The 21,480-nt window shown below is 40.1% G+C and overlaps 2 protein-coding genes across 2 annotated transcripts; both read right to left on the minus strand.

Annotated features, from left to right (window-relative positions):
* Window positions 1–3,128: 3,128 nt before the first annotated feature.
* On the minus strand, window positions 3,129–7,057 carry cdkn1bb (cyclin dependent kinase inhibitor 1Bb). Its single transcript, XM_078257433.1, has 3 exons — window positions 6,265–7,057; window positions 5,920–6,047; window positions 3,129–4,705 (listed from the first exon to the last, which is right to left on the minus strand). The coding sequence occupies exons 1-2, from the start codon at window positions 6,704–6,706 to the stop codon at window positions 5,932–5,934; spliced, it is 558 nt and encodes a 185-aa protein (XP_078113559.1). The 5' UTR covers window positions 6,707–7,057; the 3' UTR covers window positions 3,129–4,705; window positions 5,920–5,931.
* Window positions 7,058–8,915: 1,858 nt separating this feature from the next.
* yars2 (tyrosyl-tRNA synthetase 2, mitochondrial) lies at window positions 8,916–17,353 on the minus strand. Its single transcript, XM_078257434.1, has 5 exons — window positions 16,552–17,353; window positions 15,048–15,215; window positions 14,389–14,544; window positions 13,949–14,119; window positions 8,916–9,685 (listed from the first exon to the last, which is right to left on the minus strand). Exons 1-5 carry the CDS (start codon window positions 17,337–17,339, stop codon window positions 9,526–9,528), a joined length of 1,443 nt encoding a protein of 480 aa, XP_078113560.1. The 5' UTR covers window positions 17,340–17,353; the 3' UTR covers window positions 8,916–9,525.
* Between the last annotated feature and the right edge of the window lie 4,127 nt (window positions 17,354–21,480).

The raw sequence follows: 21,480 nt of genomic DNA on the forward strand, positions 1-21,480 counted from the left end.
GTTTTTTCTGTAATGATACAGCTTTTCTCGCTCGCTGAATCCAATTGAGCTGTCCAAAAAAACATTCAAACCCCAACCACTCAGGGCATTCCAGGCAGGCTAAAACAAACGTTCAGAGAAACAGAAAAGAATACAGTAATTCGGATGCAATTTGGCGTGCTCACAGCCTGTTAGAGGCAAGTCGGAGAAAGAAAGAAACAGAGGGAGAAAGACAGAGAGAGAGTGATGTTAGGTGTTTGTGGGCACTTGCTTTCCCTTCATTCAGAGCCTGAGGTGCCAAGGGAATAACTTGATGACGTGGTTTGTGGCCTGGGCAGGAAACATGGGGAGGAACTTGTGACTTTATATTAAGTGCCGGGGCGGTTAACAGGAAAAGATAACCTGTTTCTGTTGATATAGCAAGGAAGTGTGAATTCTTGGCACATGTGAGAGGTTGCAGAGAAGAACAGGCCGACGATGCCTGCCACATCTCTGATTGACTGGCTCACTGGAATTTCCTCGAGTTCACTGTGGTTTTATTTGGGTGGCTGTGGCATAGTGTTGGAGTGTTACAGGAATGCTTTCAGGGACATTCCTGCTGTAAACGAAAAGGTGTTTCTTATGCAATGAGGGATACTGTTGCGTCATAGTGGCCAGTCTTATCAATGCCCCTCTTGAATGACCTTGTTATCTGTGGTCATTTTTGTGATGTTTACATATAAACAGTTTAGTTTAAGCAGGCATACTCTACAAGGAGTTGCTCTGACTCAGTGCTGATGAGCCATTTACAGAGAAATAGCGTGGAATGATAGGGCATTATCTGTCAAGGGGTTATATGCAAGTCACATGCAGGACAGAAGGACATGATACAATTGTGCTATTACAGGCCTGCACAAACCTTCCATTTCTAGCATTCAGCCAAAAACAAATATCTGTAATTCATGAAGAAATTTGTCAGACATTTACAAACATAAACATAATATTTTTCAGTCACTGTGTGTACTTAGTACATCAGTGTAAGATTATACCTTCTACTGCCTGAAGAAATAAGAAAATGCCCATGTTGCACTTGAGTAATAATAACACCACTCATTGCTGTACATGTGCTCACTGTATAGATACAAAATAATGCTTTGTTAAAATGCTGTATAGCATGCATGGGATTGCCCATGCAAAGCTCTTACTCATTTACATGTATGGCTGGAATTATTATACTTACAAATGTCTTTGCTTTATTGTCGTATATTTAATATATACATTATGAATAATTCCCTGGCAATCCTTTGTGCAACCCACAAATGCAACATGGCTCAATTGAGTTTTTATTTTCCCCAAAATCCTTTAGTCCTTAAAAAAATCACAGTAATTGTTATAATTACATAAAAAAATACTACATTTAATGCAAATTTGCAAGTACGTTTTAAAATTACAAAAAATGATTTGCATAGAGTACTAAATGCATTATTCAAAATAGTTAACACTGTTGAATATTGCAGATTGGCTGAAACACACACTTTCTCCTTTTCTGCCTCCATCAAATCAATCAGTCAACCAAACAGACACCCAGTCAGCCAGTTAGTTAGCCAGCCAGCAGTGAGCCACCTAGTCAAGCAGTCAGACAGACACCCAGTCAGTCAGTCAGTCAGTCAATCAGTCGGTCAGTCTTCTGTTTGGGAAGGGTGGAGGCTCCTAGACGGGCTCTTTGTCTGAACAGAGAAGCCCCAGACACAACAGTGGCCGGTCCTGGCCCTCACAATGGCCCTCCACACAAAAGCCCACACTGGGACAATGGGCCAGGCTCGGAGTGGGGGTGGATGGCTGAGCTGAGGTCACCCACCTGCACACTTCAGGACCGGACCCACACCACGCGCTTGCACGCGTGTGCACGCGTGTGCACGCGTGCGCACACGCACACACACACACACACACACACACACACACACACACACACACACACAGACAGACAGAAGCCCCACCCATCCAGCTTTAAAGTGCAGCAGGTGTCTTCCTGTGTCGGTGGCATGAGGAGGAAGCAGGGAGATGACGTGCAGTAAAAGGATTAATTTGGGTTTTACAGCAGAAGATGTACCATGACAGAAACCGAGATACATAGTAAAGTTAATTCAGTTCAAAGAGTGTCTAGCCATGGATTAGGGCTCTGCTGTTGGCATACATCACTCACAATGACAATGTTTATGCAAAATAAAATAAAAATGTAATTATTACAAGTTCCATTAGAACAAACATGGATTTGTTTTGAAGCAGTTCAGTGACTACTATGTTTCTATTACATTTTTTCAGTTTTATAATATCTATATCAGGATCCCATCACTAAATATTTGAACAAAATCAATAATTATATATAACATATTTAAATCTAAGATCATGAATTCCCAATTTTAGATTTAGACAAGCGGTATTAAATTACACTTCCTAACTTAAATGCAATTTCACCAGTAAGCATAGAATATTTTACAAAAAATGTATTTGTCTTAAATAATTTAAAATAATGTGAAGACTTATTGGCAGGAACAATGAAAATATAATTTAAAACACACTACACAAGGCTCATAAGTGAAAACACAGCCTCTCTTGCTCTTTTCACACACACACACACACACACACACACACACACACACACACAACTGAGGCTAGTAAAATAGTAAAAAAATAATTCATGTTGCAGTATTTACTTTACTGTTGAGGATCGTATTCTGAGCTCCAAGCAATTACACTTTTTTCCTATGAAAGCCATTCCCATGATAAGTTACTGAATGTTACTGGCTGCAACAAGTGGTCTGCTTTCCCTAATCTCCTTTTCATTGAATGACCAAAATGTCAATCATCAGCCCGCTCAAAATGCTGGCGGATTCATATTGGGAGTGTCACTACATTGCACCAGACAAGTTGTAATGTACTGAATTGTTCTAAATAACGTTTGAAAACAAAGGATGCCTTCATGCACAGAAATGCACTCACACAGCTGCTGCAAAACACGCTGCACTTCCAAACACGTTTTGGACTTTAACAGTGATATTTTTTCTGCAGTTTTTGTTCTTCGGGTTAGCTTGCCGAAGGTTTAATAGATAAAACCAACGTGTGTGCATGTTATGGTGAATTTACACCAAGTGTAAAAAAACAACCACAGGTCAGATAGATATAATTTTCTCTTTTAATTGATTTCAACACATTTTATAACCACACATTACAAAATGCACATCAAATATTTTATCAGGCTCAGTTTGCAACCTTATTGATAAGAAAAAAAAAAAAAAAAAAACTACCAAAAATATGCTTTAACAAAATAAGACAATTATAATAAAGTAAATGCCACTTTGGATAACCGTAATCAAAACCCCATTTTTTATTCTACATAAAAAAAAGCTTGACATAAATAAGTTAGTATAATTTCTCAGTGTTTTTACAAAATTATGTACATTGGTACATTGCAAAGATTTACACAAATACACAGGCATGGTGACTGCAATTCTGTTCTCTCTCCATCCAGATGTACACTGGTCTCTTTGAAAATATCCTACACTTTAGGCAAATAAAGGGAAGCTTTTAGATGCTTGTGATGTGTACATTTGCATCCTCAGCAGGCCAACAACATTGGTGAAACAAGTACAAACAAACGGCAATGTATATCCAGGTTATCACAAAAAAAATGTGAAGTCAATTAAGGCGCACAGGCATTGCTGGCAACCATACTGAAGCAACCATGTTTTTGGTATTGTAGGACATTCAACCCTTTTCAGAATACCTCCTCTGTGAAGAGCATTAAGGCTGACGAAACAAAAGGAATCAAGTCAAGGAGAGGATGACTTTACAACACAAGCTGTGCAGTTTGTATGGTCTTTGTCCTTCAATATCACAGTACCTCACAACTCCAAATCAAACACACCATTACATGTGGCTGAGGTGTGCAGGAGAACTTGGAAAAAAAAAAAAAAAAAAAATCATATTCCAGGATTCAACTGATGCTAAAAGCACCTTTCAAAAAATAAATATCAGGCAATGTAAAGGAAGTCCTAACAGAAATAATTATTTTTTGTCTGTGTTGATTTCCTGGGGAAATAGATCTAATAGGAGAACCTGCACTTGGTGACATGATGTGACCAAAGGAAGAAAAAAAAACAAACAAAAAAAAAAAACAGATGAGCTACATTTGTACCATTCTTCACTGCTGAGTTAGGAAGATGACGGAGTGAAGATACACTGTTAAGAAACTGTAAGAAGCCATGATTTTGTTTTGAATGTAGCAATTAGGGACCGTGCCAAAGTCACACTGCTTTTCAGAAAATAAAATGACAAAAAACAGAACAGCATTTTGGAAACATGTATCAAACTACACTGCAATTCTTCAAGTCAAATCAAAAATTCACACCTTTTTACATAAAGGATTTGTGTTCAAATCATAATATTTTCTTATGTGCTACATATGGAGAGAAATATAATATAATATGTATATTTATTTACACACAGGTAGTAAAAAAAAGGAGCAAAAAAGGAAATCAAACCTAATTGCATACTGCTACATTGACTGCTTTTAGAGGCAGTAACTTTTTAATTGAGTGCCACAACTTTAGTGTTTCTATTCAGTGCTTCAACAGCGTCCTCCCCCATCTTCAGGAGAGTTGATATGTTTCTGATGCTGTGTAGTTCCTCTTCCAAAATCGGCCAACACTGAGGTTTCCCACGTAACAGGGGAAATACATCTTCGGCTCTGTGGGGAAAATTAGATGAAAGAAAAAGAAAAAAAACAAAGTAAGAGGCTGATGGTTGATACTAACTTATGATACAGCTTTATGCATCACTTGCAGAAAACTTTTGCAAATGAGTGAGAATGGACAGAATGTTGTCTTGCACTTTGACAAAGAGGACGATTTATTGGAAAGCAAAAAGACAGTATCCAAAAATAGTGTGAAAAACACAAATGCACTGCAATTTCCACTGACAGTTGGACTGATGCAAGAATTGTTTGTTAGCTCGGTCATATCACTATGTGTAAAAAATAATAGGTGTAAAAATAGCAGCTGTGATCATACATGAGCACTTGCACTGTTGTAAATTTGACACTTTTTAGAGGGTGTCTACCATTAGGCAAAAACAACAACTAGCACGCATGTAAACAAAAAAAATACGGATATTTTTCAGAGAACTATAATCTTAGCCATCCCTAAAAATACTTCACCCGTTTCCACAAATTAAAATATAAACTAAAACTGCAAGTTTAGGTGTGTATCCTCCACTGCAGCCTTGACAGTTCACATCCTGCCACGACAATGCGAATTTCATGCCTATTCTCCCTCCGCCGTGGCCAACAAGCGCACTTGATTTCAGTGCTGCACGGCTCTTCTGCACACTCTCCGCCGGCAGAGACAGATACACACGCGCACACACACAGCGCGCGCGCACGCACACACACACACACACACACACACACACACACACACACACACACACCCCTTCCCGTCCCTGCGCCGAGGGCAGTGGCTGCTGACGTGTTACTACTACACTGTTGTTCAGTACACTTGTTTACAGTTTAGTCAGAAACTCAGGCTCGCCATGGCAGGCAGCGGTTGTAGTAAAAGTGTAAATATGTAGCCACGTTTTTCCTGGTTTTATTCATAACTCTTCTTGCATCGATCATGAATCGAAACAGGTTTGAGGGCAAAAACACGACTGAAAGCTTTGGTGGTGAAGTCTACCAGCTGCGGCAACCACTTTTACTCACACTACTGTTGTAGGCTAACTATTATTTATTAGCATTGCCTAATTTACATCTGTCTTTCGAGGCAAACGGCAACTGGAAGAGGGGGACGTAGTCTGCATTTTCCACATTGACGCTGATAAACAACCAACTGTAGTTACACCATGGCGAAGTCCATAAAGAAATAGGTTTTAAAAAGTTGCTTCAAAGCCAAAATAGTTCCTTACCGTTCCTGGCCCTCACGTTTGCCTCTTGGGACTGGTCTTTCTGGGTGTGTGTTCTGTAGAGTGGCCCAGGCTTGGACAAGTAACCTCATCTGAGCTGGTGTGTGACCTCTTATTTTGAGCCGAGGGGTCTGCAAAAGCAAAGTGAAAAGTCAGTAAAACTGACTACTACTGAAAAGAAATAGATTTAATCAGGCCCCAATTTTCGAGATAATAAATTTTGAGCGACATAGCATCACTGTGATAGATATGTTGCAATAAGAACCAGCCTGGTTACGTGATAAAGTTACACAGAAATACAGTCGGGTGAAAATAGTGGGCATTTTGTTGCAAATCTATTAACGTTACCGTGACATGCAGGTCTTTTCCTCAGCCCGGTGAACTGTTCCGTGCACTCCATCTGCGCGTCAGACCTGTCGGTGTCTTCGCTCGGAGCCACCACAACACAATTATGATTCCCATTTAGATCCACATTGTTATTCCCAGCAGAGCAGACGCTCTTCTCCCTCCGCGGTTGCTTGTTGTAGAAATTCGGGACGTCTCTGCAATCCACTAATTCCCACTTGAGCCTGCCGTTGGCCAGCGGCGTGTGATTGGCGAAGTCGAAGCCCCACTTGGCGGAGGCAGCCTCCTCCATCTCTCGCAAATGTCCCTTTAAATCCCTCTTTAACTCTTCGTGATCCACCGAGCCGAAGAGGCTTCTGCAAGCTGACGGTTTCGGGTGATCCGACACCCGGGAGTCCGTCCGCTCCAAAGTCGGGCTCCCGTTTGATAGTCGAACATCTGACATTTCCCACTAAATTAAGACAAAATTTTTCAAACAGCCGGCAGCGTCCAGTTTTCAAAAGAAAAACACACCGCTCAAAAACAACGGGTATCTCCTCGTCGCTGAGAAAGATCCAAAACAAGCGTAAAACGACTTATGCCATGCATACGTTGGGCTGGAAACTGTAACGGCCGCGGTGTTTTGACGCCGAAAGTAGTCTCCGCGGATCATCAAAACAAAGTGCCCAGGAACTGAAGCCGCTCTGTCAAATTCGTCCCGTAGTGAGAGGAACTGCGGACAAACCTTCTCAGTACCCAATATGGCGATTTAGAGATGTACTTGGGATTGAGAGTGGAGTTTGACTCGGAGGAGGGGGGTGGGGGAGGGGGGGGGGGGTGGGGGGAGGGCGATTGACACACAGAGCTATTTAAATGCGAAGAAGGCCGCTCATTGGTCAAAGAGCTTAAACCCGCCCACTTTTCTTAAGGTGGACCAGCTAGTTGCAGCAGGCTTGCAACATCCAGTATGTAGACAACATCAAATCCAAGTTTTTCTTCAAATGTATAACTGCTTTGGCAACAAAAACATTGAAATTAAAATAGCAACTGTTGGCATGTACTCAAAACTGTTTTAACACAACACTTCTTTGAATATTGTGTGACAAATTCCTATTAGAAATTAACATTTTAATTTTAGTCTAACAAGAAAAGATGTGCTCATTAGTTTTTTGTTTTTATTAATTCAGCTATGAAATTAGAAAAAAGGATTACGGCTACAATTTTAATATTAACTGGTAGGCATGAATAATGCAATTTTAAAAACTACATCCAAATAGCAAAGTAAACTTCAGGGTAGTTTGACACATTACAATTCTTTGTTTTAAATTGACCTAACTACATTTCATGCATCTTCTTTTTAAATCCCCACCAACCAGTCAAATTGCAGTTTACATGTATCCATGTCTGTTGGGACTCATTTAATATAAGTAGTGAAGATTTTGAAGAAATGCACATAGTGCACCGACCCGAGGCCCAATATCAGTAAAACCAATGAGCCTGTGGTGGACTACCAGAGGAACGGGATAGAACACAAAGTTGTAGCCATGACAGTAGACCATGCTTCAAATATGGATGCTGCTGCAAAGAAACTACAGATTCTAAAATGTGGATGCTTCACAAACATCTTAGACCCGACAGCACAGAAGATCTATACAATCACCAGTTTCAAGGTGGGCACCCAAGATTAGAGTCACCAATTCAGTATCCGACCAAATGTCTCCCCTTCTGTTCCTGAGTTATGGTGTTGAATAACGGCCAGAAAAGTGTTTTTGCAGAACATTATGATGTCACCATGAAGTTGACCTTTGGCATATAAAATGTCATCACTTCAACATTTGATCCTATTAGACATTTGTGTGAAATGTCATAATTAGCCTTTGAATTCTTGAGTTATGGCAAAAAAACGTGTTTGTAAGGTCACAGTGACATTGACCTTTGACCCCCACAAATCTAATCAGTTCCTCTTCAAGTCCAAGTGGACATTTGTGCCAAATGTTCCTGAGATCTTGTGTTCATGAGAATTGTATAGATGGACAACCTGAAAACATAACTCCTCCGACCACGGCGGTCGTCGGTGGACGCATAAAAATTAAATGGCTGCCAAAACAATACCTAGTAAGATTTAAAAAAATATATATATAAAGTTGTACAGGCAGTTTACAACAACAGTCTTTTACAAATTGAATTGCTTCTAAACCTTCCACCTTAAAATAAATTACAGTTCTGGAAAGACAGACTAAAGCTTTAAGGTGTGGGCCCTCTGTTGAAGTAGGTATACCCCCTCGATGTCAAATCTATCCAACGATGGCCAAAAAATTAAAGTAAATGTGTATCCTAATGACATGTTTTTTCCACCTCTGAAGCTGAGAGGGGTGAGTCGAGGTCAGAACACACCAGACCCTTTCCTCATATCCACCGGCCCCCAGGAGAAAAAAAAAAGAGCCATGCACATCTCCACATAAAGAAGTCTGCAAATACGAAAATATACAAAAAGAAACAATGACCGGCAAAGGCCCTTGCATGCTGAAAGGTATTACGAGTTTTTACACCACGGTGAAAACTTTGTACTGTAGGGAAACATCTAATGCCAATCTTAATAAACTAACTATAAATAAAACTAAAAACTTTTCTATTAATGAAAATATCTAAATTATAAAAAAAAAAATATAAAAATCTACAAAGCAAGATTACTTTATTTTCGAATTTATCCAAAACCTCATTCTTTTCTGTTACAGTTTACACCTTTCATCACTAAGACCGAAAAAACAGCCACCATAGGACAGATGTTGACCTTATGTTCACATAAAATTGAAAGAAAAAAAAACCAACATGATTTGCTTAAAAAAAAAAAAGAACTATTACCTGTTTGTGAGAAATGATGCAATTTATTTTACTGTGGGCAAGTATTTACCTACGGGGTCACAGCAGGGTACGTGGTGCAGCTGTGGGTGCCTGCAGCATCACCATTATGACTGGGACAGTGCTGCCCCCTAGTGTTCACTTTCCAAGATCTCTGCAGCAGTACAAAGTCAGCAGGCTACAATCTTTATATCAAAGACCTTTTAATACCATAACTTACATAACTTTAGATAAACTTCACATCTGTACATATACATATTTATATGACAACCACAGGCGATTTAAGGCTACGCCAAAAATCCAGTACGTTCCAAAATATCAGTCCATCCACATCTCACTGATCCTGCAGAGGTGTAGTCGCCTACCTTCCCAGTCAGTCCATCATAGATCATTGGTCAGACTGGTCCCTTGCGAGAGCAGACAGCCTCAGAGACTGAGCCACTTGATGATGTAAAAGTTCCTTTTGCCCACTCTGAACAAGGTAAGTCCATTCGATAGGATATGGAGTTTGGGGATCAGTACCTGCTCTGGATTGTCAGTCCGCCTGTGGTTGACCCACACGGCTCCCTCCAAAACCATTCGATACCTGCACACAAACGTTTTTACAGTCAGTTAGTACTGGGTTTCTTCTACATTACCTGTCTGGAATAGTCAGGACATCAATTTTTGAACACATTATGATCATGCAAAGTTACCTAATTGTCACTAGGGTTGCAAAATTCCGGGAATTTTCAAAGTTGGTAAACTTTCCATGGGAATTAACGGGAATAAACTGGATATTTTTAATATTGCTTGTTATAATACTGTTAGTCTATAACAGGGAACTTAAATGTAGTTGAAAAATCTTGCAGCATAATCTTGGTTAAAACAACCTGATTTAATGCAACTTCAGTTGAATGTCCTCCTATATTTGTCAATGACATGCACGCACGCAGTAATCAGCATAGGCTACTACATACTGGCTTTTTGGTTAATACATAACCCATTGCTATTAACCTATGTGTGTTAATTGTATAGCCCACTTGTTCTTGATAGGCTGGAAACAATAGACAGCGCTGATGGTTAGCTTAGCACGCATATAACCATAGTCAATCGAAATTGGAATGTTTCCAAAATTCCCCAGCTAAATTACAGCTAATTGTCACCAATCTTTACACATTTTGTATTCTAAAGCCTACAATCTAACAAAAGCATGGATGTAAATGATGACAATTCCAACCACTATCAAAACTGCAGCATATCACACAACTGACAGATTATAAAGTGCACTGTGCTCACACAAGACAATACATGGCTTAAGTAACTAGTCTGCTGACTGCTAAAACTGTCACTTAAAGTTAGGGCTGGGCGATATGGAGAAAATCAAATATCACGATATTCTTGACCAAATACCTCGATATTGATATTGCGGCGATATTCTAGGGTTGACAATTGGTGCTCTAACAAAAATATCTTCACACTTAGATTTTAGATAAATAATCATCAGTAATGTGGACATAATGTCTAAGTGGGGAAAAGGCAAATAATAGAACAGCTAGAACAGTCTGGTAAGTTCAGAGAAGTACATCACTTTACTGTAATGCAGCCTTTAAAACCAGTAAAAGACACCACTTATGTCATATCACGATATGACGATATCCAAAATCTAAGACAATATCTAGTCTCATATCGTGATAGATATAATATTGATATATTGCTCAGCCCTACTTAAAGTGCTCATATTATGCTAATTTCCAGGTTCATAATTGTATTTAGAGGTTGTACCAGAATAGGTTTACATGGTTTAATTTTCAAAAAAACACTGTTTTTCACATTGCTGCAGCTCCTCTTTTCACCCTGTGTGTTGAGCTCTCCATTTTAGCTACCGAGTGAGGCATCTCACTTCTGTTCCATCTTTGTTGGGAGTCGCACATGCGCAGCAGCTAAGTAAGGACTACTAGCCAGTCAGAAGCAGAGTATGAGGGCGTGCCACGCTAGCAGCTAGGCGAGCATTATAGCATGTTACAAAGTGACGCACGTTTGTCACGGAAGTAAAGGCTGGACTACAATAGAGCTGTTTGGAGCAGTTTGTGAACAGTGTTTTCTGTTGGAGATGGTAAGTCCCTTTGGGGTGGACTTTGGGCTTTTTCACTTTGTAAACCTATAACTAGGGTTGGGTACCGAAACCCGGTTCCACTATGGATCCGGTTCTTACGCAAACGGTAGTATTCGGACCGGATTAGAACGCAAATTCCGGTTCCTCATTTCGCTTCCGACTGAAATATTTTCCCTCTGTTGCTCCGGACAGCGGCACTCTTTTCTTTCTCCCTTTTCTGCCGAGTGGCGCACATGCCCGCTCGCAGTGTGAAGCGCATGTCCGCGCTATTCTCAGACATGCACTCTACAACAGGGCTTTTTGTACACGCTCTGAAACGGACGTAAAAATATCACACTCTCTCTGTAGTCTACCGTTAGCTAGCTATCATAAATGTAGGCTACTTTTGACTGTGACTAGCAGAACAAGTGTAATATGTTTACTAGCGATCACGTGCAGTGAATGGTTAATATGCCTTTACGTCCGTTTTGGTGAGCCCAGAGGGAAAATATGGCATTTTAAAAGTAGCCTACATTTATGATAGCTAGCTAACAGTAGACTACAGAGAGAGTGTGATATTTTTACGTCCGTTTCAGAGCGTGTACAAAAAGAGTTTTCTCCTGTGCAGGACATGCCAAGTTAGGAGAGGTGTCTTATCTTGCCACAGAAGGCAAATATGGTCATGTTTCTGCAAAAGAACTGCTAAAGTTTGAAGCTGGTTGGCATACCAACTCAACATTTATTTTGTTGTTACTTGTTAATAGTGTAACTATTATTTGTTAAATTATTGTAGTTATGCGTTAGGTGACTTAGGTTTACTTATTATATATTTAAGTACTTTAAAACATTAATATATTGTTACATTTAAATAATTTTCAATAAAAAAACTAAAATAAAAACGCCATCAAAAAAAAAAAAAGCCTTCCTTTGATGTCATGTTTTTCAAGAATCGGTTTAGGAATCGGAATCGTTTTAAAAAGTACCGGTTCAGCATCGGAATCGTAAAAATTCAAATGGTACCCAACCCTACTTATAACATGCACAAAAAAAGATATAACACAATAAAGGAAAGGGAAACAACCAAAAAGCATAATATGAGCACTTTAATACATAAACATTAAAGCGAGAGTGCGGAACTTTTGTCTCCCCGCTCTGGCAGCGAGAGTAATTACACAAACACTGTCAACATGCTTAAGAAAAGCAGTGGGATTCACAATGACGCTGCATCGCTGGGGTCTCTTCCCCTTTCCTGCCTCTCAGGGTATTGGGTGATACAGGTGGACTGACATACAGTGTAACCAATCAGAAAGCCAGAATAAGCTGCTACGCTGTGTAGAACTGTAAGTGAGTGGACAAGGTTGGTTGACGGCACTTAGTGTACTGCTCATGTAACGACATTGTTGTGGAGTTAATAAACTGCTACTCCTGAGTACAAATAGGTTGTATCGGCATCCTTCCGATTTGCCAGCGCGAGAATGTTGGCCCCCAAAACAGACACCACAACTCCGGTATGCTGAGAAATGCTGAGAGCTTTCCCTGGCAATGATAGGCTTAATTTATATGTAAAAGTGCCGCACTCTAGCGTTAATGAATGACAAGTCATTAGATTAATAATTTTGTCAAATGCCAAATATTCAGTGATTCCAGCTTCTTATGTAAGGATGTGCGGCTCATTTTATCTCACTGGACATTAAATACTGTTGGTTGGTCAAAACAAGCAATTTGCTCTTGGAACTTTGTGAAGGAAACGGTTTATCTAAAGCGACAAACTAATAAATAATGAAAATAATCAGACCCAGCTCTACATAAATATGCACATAAATATGCACTACATGAAACATAGTCTATATCAAAGACGTTTCATTTAGTGGTTAATTCCGGTGCCGTCCGAAGTTCCGCCGAATGTCCCTCATTTTCGGCCGGCTGTCCCTCACCTTCTGCTTTCTTTGCGTTGTCATTTTAAACTCTGGTCGATTTCTGAGGACTATGGTTAACTGCTCCTCAGATCTCTGCAGGGTAAATCCAGACAGCTAGCTAGACTATCTGTCCAATCTGAGTTTTCTGTTGCACGACTAAAACAACTTTTGAACGTACACGTTCCACCAAAACAAGTTCCTTCCCATTCCCAAGGTTATTTTTGCAGAGGCACCGTTGCTCTGTCCGGTGCTTAGCGCCGCCCAAGTCGATTGTGATTGGTTCAAAGAAATGCCAATAAACCAGAGCACGTTTTTCTCCCATCCAGGAATGTTGCGTGAACTAGCCGGACCCTCCTCCACAGCGCTGTGGAGATAGGTCCGGCAATGCGAGACTACATTAAACAGAACATGAGACAGAACTTGGATATGTTCACAAGTCTGTTCATCCCACTTACATCATGTTTTAGTTTTTTGCACCCAGGTGTTTATATTTGTGCTGCTGCTCGGATACCATGCAATTGAAAGGTATTTCAACCGCAACATTTGTTTCCTGACACAGTGACTAACAGTTAGGGAGATAAAACGTTTTTGTAATTTGGGGGGGATGTAGTTTAATTTCTATTGGTAACGTCTACCCTGGAAGGAGAATCCAGTCAGGAGCCACAAATCAGAGCGGTAGCGAATCCAAAACGCTTTGGTTGAATTCACAAACTATAGGATTTTGTTAACAGCTGCAGATTTTTCAATAAAATAAGATTTTTCAGCAGCATATTCTTTAGCTTCCAGCAAAACGTTCGCAGTTCATTTTCTAACGCAGATGTTAAACCTTTGGACTGAGGATTCCACAGAGAGTACCTACCCTCTGGGTCCCTCTGGGATGGCGCTGACCCTGCGACAGGCGTCTATCACAGTGGTACCCGGCTCCAACAGCAGCTCATGGAAGGGAGCCTCCCTGAAGAGCTCCTGAAGCTCCTTGTCACTCATTTCCTCCAAGGCCTGCACGCTGCTGTGATACAGTGCATTGGTACATCTGCAACAATAACATTTAATTCATTAATATTTATGACTTTTCTTGTCTGAATAGATAGATTATCCCCTATGCAAGGAGGTCAGAGCAGCTGTCACGGGCAGCCACAGAACAGTGACCCTAGTGGAGTTCTTTTCTCAGTTACACTCATTTATTCTCCAACAAAATGAACTACTGACACCCCCCGCCCCCCAACATGTAGAAAACGTTAATTATATTGAATAAAAGAGCATTAAATATCACATGTATCACAAACACATGCATGTTCTGACCTTTTAGCACTCTCGAGGCCCTCCTTTCCATGCACCAGCTTTGTCACCTCTGCGGCCAGCCGTTTATGTGCGAGGCGTTTCCCTGGATCCTCTCTCTGCTGCTCCATCAGCCTCTCCACCTCCGCCAGAGGCAGGAAGGTGAACAGCTTCAGGTACCTGGGAAAAGACCACACAATATGCATCAGCCTCCTGTTCCAATGCACAGAATAACAACATTTACTGTATGTTAGATTCTACTTCAACCAATCAGATTATAATAATAATTTATACTTTATTAATCCCGCAAGGGAAATTACAATGTTTTCACTCTGTTAGAACAAACATTACACACAGTCCTGAAATACACACACATGCTCAGTACCTATACATGCACAAATGAAGAGATGTCAGAGTGAGGGGGCTGCAGATGGATAGGCGCCCTGAGCAGTTGGGGGTTAGATGCCTTGCTCAAGAGCACCTTGGCAGTGCCCAGGTGGTGAACTGGGACCTCTCCAGCTACCAGTCGACCACTGTTCTTTGGTCCATATGGGGACTTGAACCAGTGACCCCCCTCGGTTATTATGTGATGGGTGTAAAAGCAACCATGTATGAGATGCTTTCAGGTCTTGCACTGTTCATTTATATACAAAACCTATCAAAGGGACTTCGTCTTCACCTACCCTTCCACACTGGCGTCAGGCTGCCTGAGAAAGAACTGGTAGAGTTCAAAGGGAGACGTCTTGTCTCTGTTGAGCCACACTGCATTGCCGGCGGTCTTCCCCAGCTTGTCCCCCACAGAGCTGGTCACCAACGGGATGGTGAGGCCGTACACCTCCTCACCGCTCACTCTGCAGATGAATCAGGATTCATTAACCACAGGTGCTGCATGTCTGGGGTAGGTATTTTAAAATGTGCCAGTGGAATGGTCCACATTGGTGAATTGCTAGTGCCTTTTTTGCATGCTTAATCACAAGGCAGCGGGGCAATTATTCAATGTGAAATCAAATAGGGATGATTTCATCAAATTAGTTTTGTTTAACTTTGTTGTTCAAAGTCATGATTTCAAGCACATTTTAATTAAAGCTATTAAAACTTGAAAATACTGGACATGGGACCTGGTTTTTGTTTGACATGTGTAAAGTGTTGATGATCTGCATAATAGCAGAACGCGGTTCACTGTATTAAACATTCATACGATTATTTATTGTGGATACATTTGCGTAATATCGATATAAAACATTGTCATTAATATAGTGATATAATAGTCATGAAGGACAATTCTTTTTTTGTTATTGAACTCATCGTCATACATCAAATCACTAGAGGTGTGAATCTTCACTGATCTCCCGATTCGATTACGATTATCATGTCAGCGATTCGATATCTCGATGCCTCAAGATGCGTCAAATACATTTTTCAGTTAAAGCCATATAGGATATTAAATTCATAGCTTTTCAAGCTGAAAAAAAAAAAACATTCTGCAGTGCTCTAATAGTAAATAAATTGGCTACATAAAACTACAGCACTGAGCACATGGCACTTCTTGAATGTGCTCAACAACAGAATATGTAAACAGAAAGGTTGTTAGGCATACATTAAATTGTAAACAGAAATAATTGATTATGGCCCGGCGATTATCCATGCAGCATCGTCCACGATTCGATGCATCGATTATTTGATTAATTTCAACACCTCTACAAATCACCCAGCTGGTCGGTGCCTCCAAGCTGAATCTTGCAGCTTTACATTTGGTTCAGGTGGTAGAAAATAAATCATGTACGCTTTTGCTGATTAACAGAAGATCACCTCCAGTTCGATAACTACACTACACAAGAGATTTTCTGAAACATTTCATTAATTGTGTTAGTCACTAAGACAGTGTCACATTGGTCGCTATGATGAATTTGGCAGGTGTCCACAAAGCAGGAATCAATCTAAACGTTGAAATTGTTGAAATGTGTTTTACTGAGAATAATAACTGCTTGGTAGCTTGGTAAGTATGCAGAATTTAAGCGTCACTCCTAACAATTTACACAAGACCAGTCACATTTGTTGATGTGTATACAATTACCAAGGATCAATGATACCAAATATACAGCATTTTCAACGAGGTTTGGAACAAACCGAGATAATGCCGCTGCAATAACCTGTTTTTAACTCTTTTTAAGTAGGATGGACATTTACTTGTGAATGTACTCATGGCCAGACATCACATTTCCCAGCTGGTCGGTGCCCCCGAGCTGAATCTTGCAGCCGTATATTTGGTTCAGGTGGTGGAAGTCGTAAGCTTGGAACACCTGGTAGGTGAACTCTGTCAGGCTCATTCCGTCTGCGCCCTTCAGCCTGGACTGCACGCTGTGGCGGCTGAGCATGGTGCCCATCCTGAAGTGCCTTCCCGCCTCCGACAGAAACCCGACCACACCCCAGTCCTTGTACCAGCTCAGGTTGTTCAGTACAGTCACGGTGCCCATCTTTCTAGAACTGTCCTGAAATTGCAGTTCGTGGTTGGTGAAAATCCTGTGAATGCTCTCCCGGATGCTGCGTGTGTTCGCCTCGACAGCGTCCACGGACAACCGCTCCCTCTCGCTTGTTTTCCCGCTCGGGTCTCCGATTTGTGCCGTGGCCCCTCCGAGCACAGCGAGGACATGGTGCCCTGCGCTTCGGAAGTGCAGCAGACCGATGATAGCGAGCAAGTTGCCCACGTGGAGGCTGTCGGCCGTAGGGTCAAAGCCGCAGTATACAGTCTGAGCGCCGGACTTGAGCAACCGAGGGAGCTGGTCCTGCGCTGCGTCTTCTGGGAAAGAGTCCTTCAGAATACCGCGTTTATTTAGAGAAAACAGAAGCCCGTTATGTGCAGGTGAAGAACAGTGGAATTCCGACCTGAGTGTGAAACACACGTTTGTTCGCCTAGGCAGAATACAGGATACATGCCGCGATAAATAACGGCAGGTCCTCGCCATGGACGCAGCCATGTTGGACTGTGTCAAGAACACGAAGGAGGAGGAGGAGTTGAGAATCACGAATTTGTTGGGAGTATAGCGCCTCTAGTGTACTGGTTCCCAAGCACAGGTAATCAACAACCGGGCAAAGTGGCAACTGTCCTGTGGTCTCGCATTACCAGACTCCACAGTGCTGTACTGTCCTGGGATCCCAGATCTCCAGGGGCCATAGAAGCTCCAGGCAGCTACTCGGGGACCCTGGAGAAAACATGAGCCATGGCGGGTTGACACCCTGCACCACCACCATTTCTCTGTGCATTGTGTACTGTCACCAAGTAAACACATCATTTAAAGTGAATTATATAGGAATGTGCACCCTGTATTAAAACTAGTTTTAAGGTATTGGGGGCATTTCTAAATTACATGATTTTAAGACTAGATAATAATAATAAATAAATAATAAATTGTAATTTCCCCACTAGGGATCAATAACAAGTATAAATTAAATAAATAATGTAGGACCTGGTCATTTTAGGTTCAGTTGATATTGTAATTTAGTTGGGCATATCCCTTATCATATAGGTGTATTTAATAACATTTCCCCAAACCATACACACATGAACCTGGACCTTTTGGGGGGTATGCTGTAGTACCTTACCTTTGCACACATGCAAATGCGTTTAGTATGCTATTGATTGATTTAATTAAAAAAATTAAAATGCAGTATGTGCACTTACTTACTTGGGCTACTTGTAATTGTTCACTCAATTGTGCAAAGGCAATATACTGTAGGCCTAGATGCAGGTTTGACTGTACACCAATAGATGGCGAACTTGCATCAGGTTTGGCTGACCAGCCCAGAGTTACAGTCTGATATGTCTCTGGACATTTTTATTAGCAAAGCTAGATATAGCACATCTTTATAGAAACCTAGTTTAGGTGTTAGAGGAAAAGAGGGTGCGTAGGGTAACTCTATTGTCAATTTAAATTCAGACTTACAAAATGCAAAATGTAGTGGATTTAAAAATGATTTTATTTTGAAATCCATTTAACATCAACTTGTTGCATTGTTTAAATGACTAGATATACATTCATCAAACATTTACAGCATTGTTACCAAGCCACAGTACATTACATTACAAGACATCCAAAGACTGTCTATATTGTCTTTTTGCATGAGACTATAGCCACAAAAACAAACTCCATGAAAAAAGAAAAAATTAATACATATATTTTTTTAATCAATATTGCTAGTGGTGTTTGTGTGCTGTAAGGCAGAGCATTATAAACTCCTTTAGGAGAGAAAAAGAGACAGAGATAGAGAAGGAGGAACAGTATCTTTCTATATCCTGAGCTAGTTCAAAAAAGGAAGACTAGGTTTCCCTGATATAAGTTAAAAAGTCCCTTGTCAATTCAATGCAAAACAGACATTCCGAAAGGTAAGCAGACCTCACAAATGTTAACGACTTCTCCTCTAGGGCTCTAGTGTTTCAACCATGTTGTGTTTAAGTGTCCTTTTTTCAAGCAAATCCTTCATTGTTACTGTTCTGCACCGTAAAATGAAGCTTCAATAGCACATCTGAGCCTCTTGCTGTACATATAGTTTCCCAAATCTGTTGTGACATAATTTCCTGTCTGTGTGGCCATATTGTCTAAAAGTGTGTGTGCACAAGTCAAGTTTTTCTTTCTTTCTGAATCTCTAGTGCTTTATGGCATGGGTTCACGCTAAGGCACAGATAGTTTGTGGTTAATCCCGAAGTCCCAGGAATCTTGCAAGGGGAAAAACCGAGCTGCGTTAAATTAATTCTGCAAGTGGGACTGACATTCAGTGAGAAGATATAATAAGTAAGTAGAAGCAGCTTGAAGGTCAGTAATCTATTCATGGCATAAGAAATGTTTGGTGAGTTAGTACAATCTAGCAGCGAGTGAGGAGAGGAACATCAGACATAAAGCATGACAAAAACAGGATTATAAAACAGCACACACTGCATTTTCATTACTGCATCTTCTTAACTGTAATAGCATGTGATGTAAATTATGAGTGCACATTTCTCCATTTAATCAACAGAGATGTGATGTGTCACAAACAAAAACAAAAAACATGTTGGTTTGTTGAGCAACAGGAGGCAACAATGGATGATTTCTGATAATAATGATGAGATTCTGTGCATATATTACCCCATGTTTTTAAATATGCAACCTGAGAACAGAGTATAAAAAGAGGAGACCAATATTGTTCTACAGTGCTAGCTTGATTTTTCAAATGATAAAGTCAAGTTTTAATCAACTACCCAAGGTTGTGAGCTAGTACAGCCCTGTTACAGCCCACATATTCACTTTAAATCACAAGAGCTTAATTTAACAGATAAATGAAATACAGTTGAAATGAACTGAATGCACGTTGCAGCATTGATGGTTCTCTATCTAAAAATAGCAATTAACAAAAGGAATGTCCCCAATGGGATTCAGATCTTTAGATATTCAGATTACCAGTCACCCTGTTACAGTTAAGTCTATTTACACTGCATTCTTCAATCCTGCCATTTCAAATACAGAATTATCCGATTTAGTCATACATATATACTTTAGTATAAAAATATGATCCAATTCAATTGAAACACAAGTATGTGGCATTTAAAGAAAATAACATACAGAACATAACTACATTTACTGTAACATTTCAAACATTTAAAAGTATTTACCAAACAATACAAAAGTTGATCATCATATATCTCATGAATTAAAAGTCGGGGCGAGAAGTTAATGTGATAATTTCAGCTATGTACAGTACACTCTGTTTATACAATGGGATGTCATTATAAACACAAGGTCCATTTCTTGTGACTGAATTGAAATAAATTCATGATGATTTTAGGAAATTTTAGTTGGATAAGGAAATAAGGGGAAGCATTCTGTCACAGATTTACATATATCATCCAAACTATCAGCCATGCACGTTTTCACCATTTCCTTAATAACATTCCCTTACTGTAGGTCTTCTGTGTAGCACGTTCATTTTCAAAAGGCAGTATATCAACAAAAGACAGGAGTGGTCTCTTCACATGCACCGTTATCGTCATGATAGAGGAGCTTCATTCATCATCAGACACTTGTCTAATTGTGACAAAAGTCTCATCTTTTAGCTTTTTAAAACGTCTGACAGGCTTTATCGTACTCATATAATCAGTAAGTGCAGATAGCCACATGCTTGTGTTTGCCTTTGTCTTTTGATTCTTGCCAAAAATGACCAGGCAATTTTAGAGAAACTACAAGAGCAAAATAGAACTCTGTTCACCCAAAATGACAAGTTTCTGATGATGGTAAACTCTGATAATGAAAATAATGAGATGTGTTTTGGAGGAACAGGCATTCAACAAGTGAGAAATTAAGAAACAGATGAATTCATTTCTGGCAAATCCACTTTAAGTCTGCCTGTATTAAGGTTGCAATGCAAGGTTGCAAGGTTTATCTTGGTGTTAGCCCTTGAATACCAGAACACAAAACCGGATGGAGTGTCAAATGTGTGCATGTGTTTTGTGAAAAAGGCATTTAACAGAGGTCCAGTATAAAATGTAGAAAATTACAAATATGAAGATAAATATGAAGATATCTGAATTAGTTAAGATATCTTCATATTTGCCATGAGGTCATATTCGGATATTGTGACATGATGTTCCTGGACATCGTATTTTACCATACCACAAATACTGATTAGTATTGCCCCAGACACAGTGCACAGCAATTCATACCTTTATTTGCTCTGTATATAATTCATATCAGTTAAATATCAAAGTCAAAATATCACCTAGTGTTATATCTGTACACCATATATGCTTCAATGACAAAAGGTGTTTATTTAATGTGTATGCAACACACAGTATATTATATGAGGCAAATCTGGCTCAGTATTTGACCTGGCATAAAGCATATAAAAAAACTCCAGATATGCGCCAAATATGATCCAGATTCTGCAGGAATTAAAAAAAAAGGATATCTCCGGATTCTTGGGGTTTTGGCGCAGTGTAAGATGTGTAAGAGAAATTTAAACCTTGATATTGGGCTTCCAAATGACAATTTACTTAAACTAAAGATCTGGATTTGTCTGTTTAAAACATAGTTGCCTATCTGCATGTCTATTGCTGGTTTTTCCTGTGAAACCCGAGCCAAAACAAAG

Source organism: Sander vitreus, chromosome 8, assembly GCF_031162955.1.
Source record: "Sander vitreus isolate 19-12246 chromosome 8, sanVit1, whole genome shotgun sequence".
Lineage (NCBI taxonomy): Eukaryota > Metazoa > Chordata > Actinopteri > Perciformes > Percidae > Sander > Sander vitreus.

What these genes read in the sequence shown, in the direction of transcription:
- cdkn1bb (XM_078257433.1), bottom strand. Translation starts at nt 6,706, where the DNA reads ATGTCAGATGTTCGACTATCAAACGGGAGCCCGACTTTGGAGCGGACG. An exon ending in GAAAAGACCTGCATGTCACG is followed by an intron (nt 6,048 to 6,264) that starts GTAACGTTAATA and finishes TTGCTTTTGCAG; the next exon opens with ACCCCTCGGCTCAAAATAAG.
- yars2 (XM_078257434.1), bottom strand. Translation starts at nt 17,339, where the DNA reads ATGGCTGCGTCCATGGCGAGGACCTGCCGTTATTTATCGCGGCATGTA. An exon ending in GGCCATGAGTACATTCACAA is followed by an intron (nt 15,216 to 16,551) that starts GTAAATGTCCAT and finishes ATTCATCTGCAG; the next exon opens with AGTGAGCGGTGAGGAGGTGT. An exon ending in ATCCCAGAGGGACCCAGAGG is followed by an intron (nt 9,686 to 13,948) that starts GTAGGTACTCTC and finishes GTTTGTGTGCAG; the next exon opens with GTATCGAATGGTTTTGGAGG.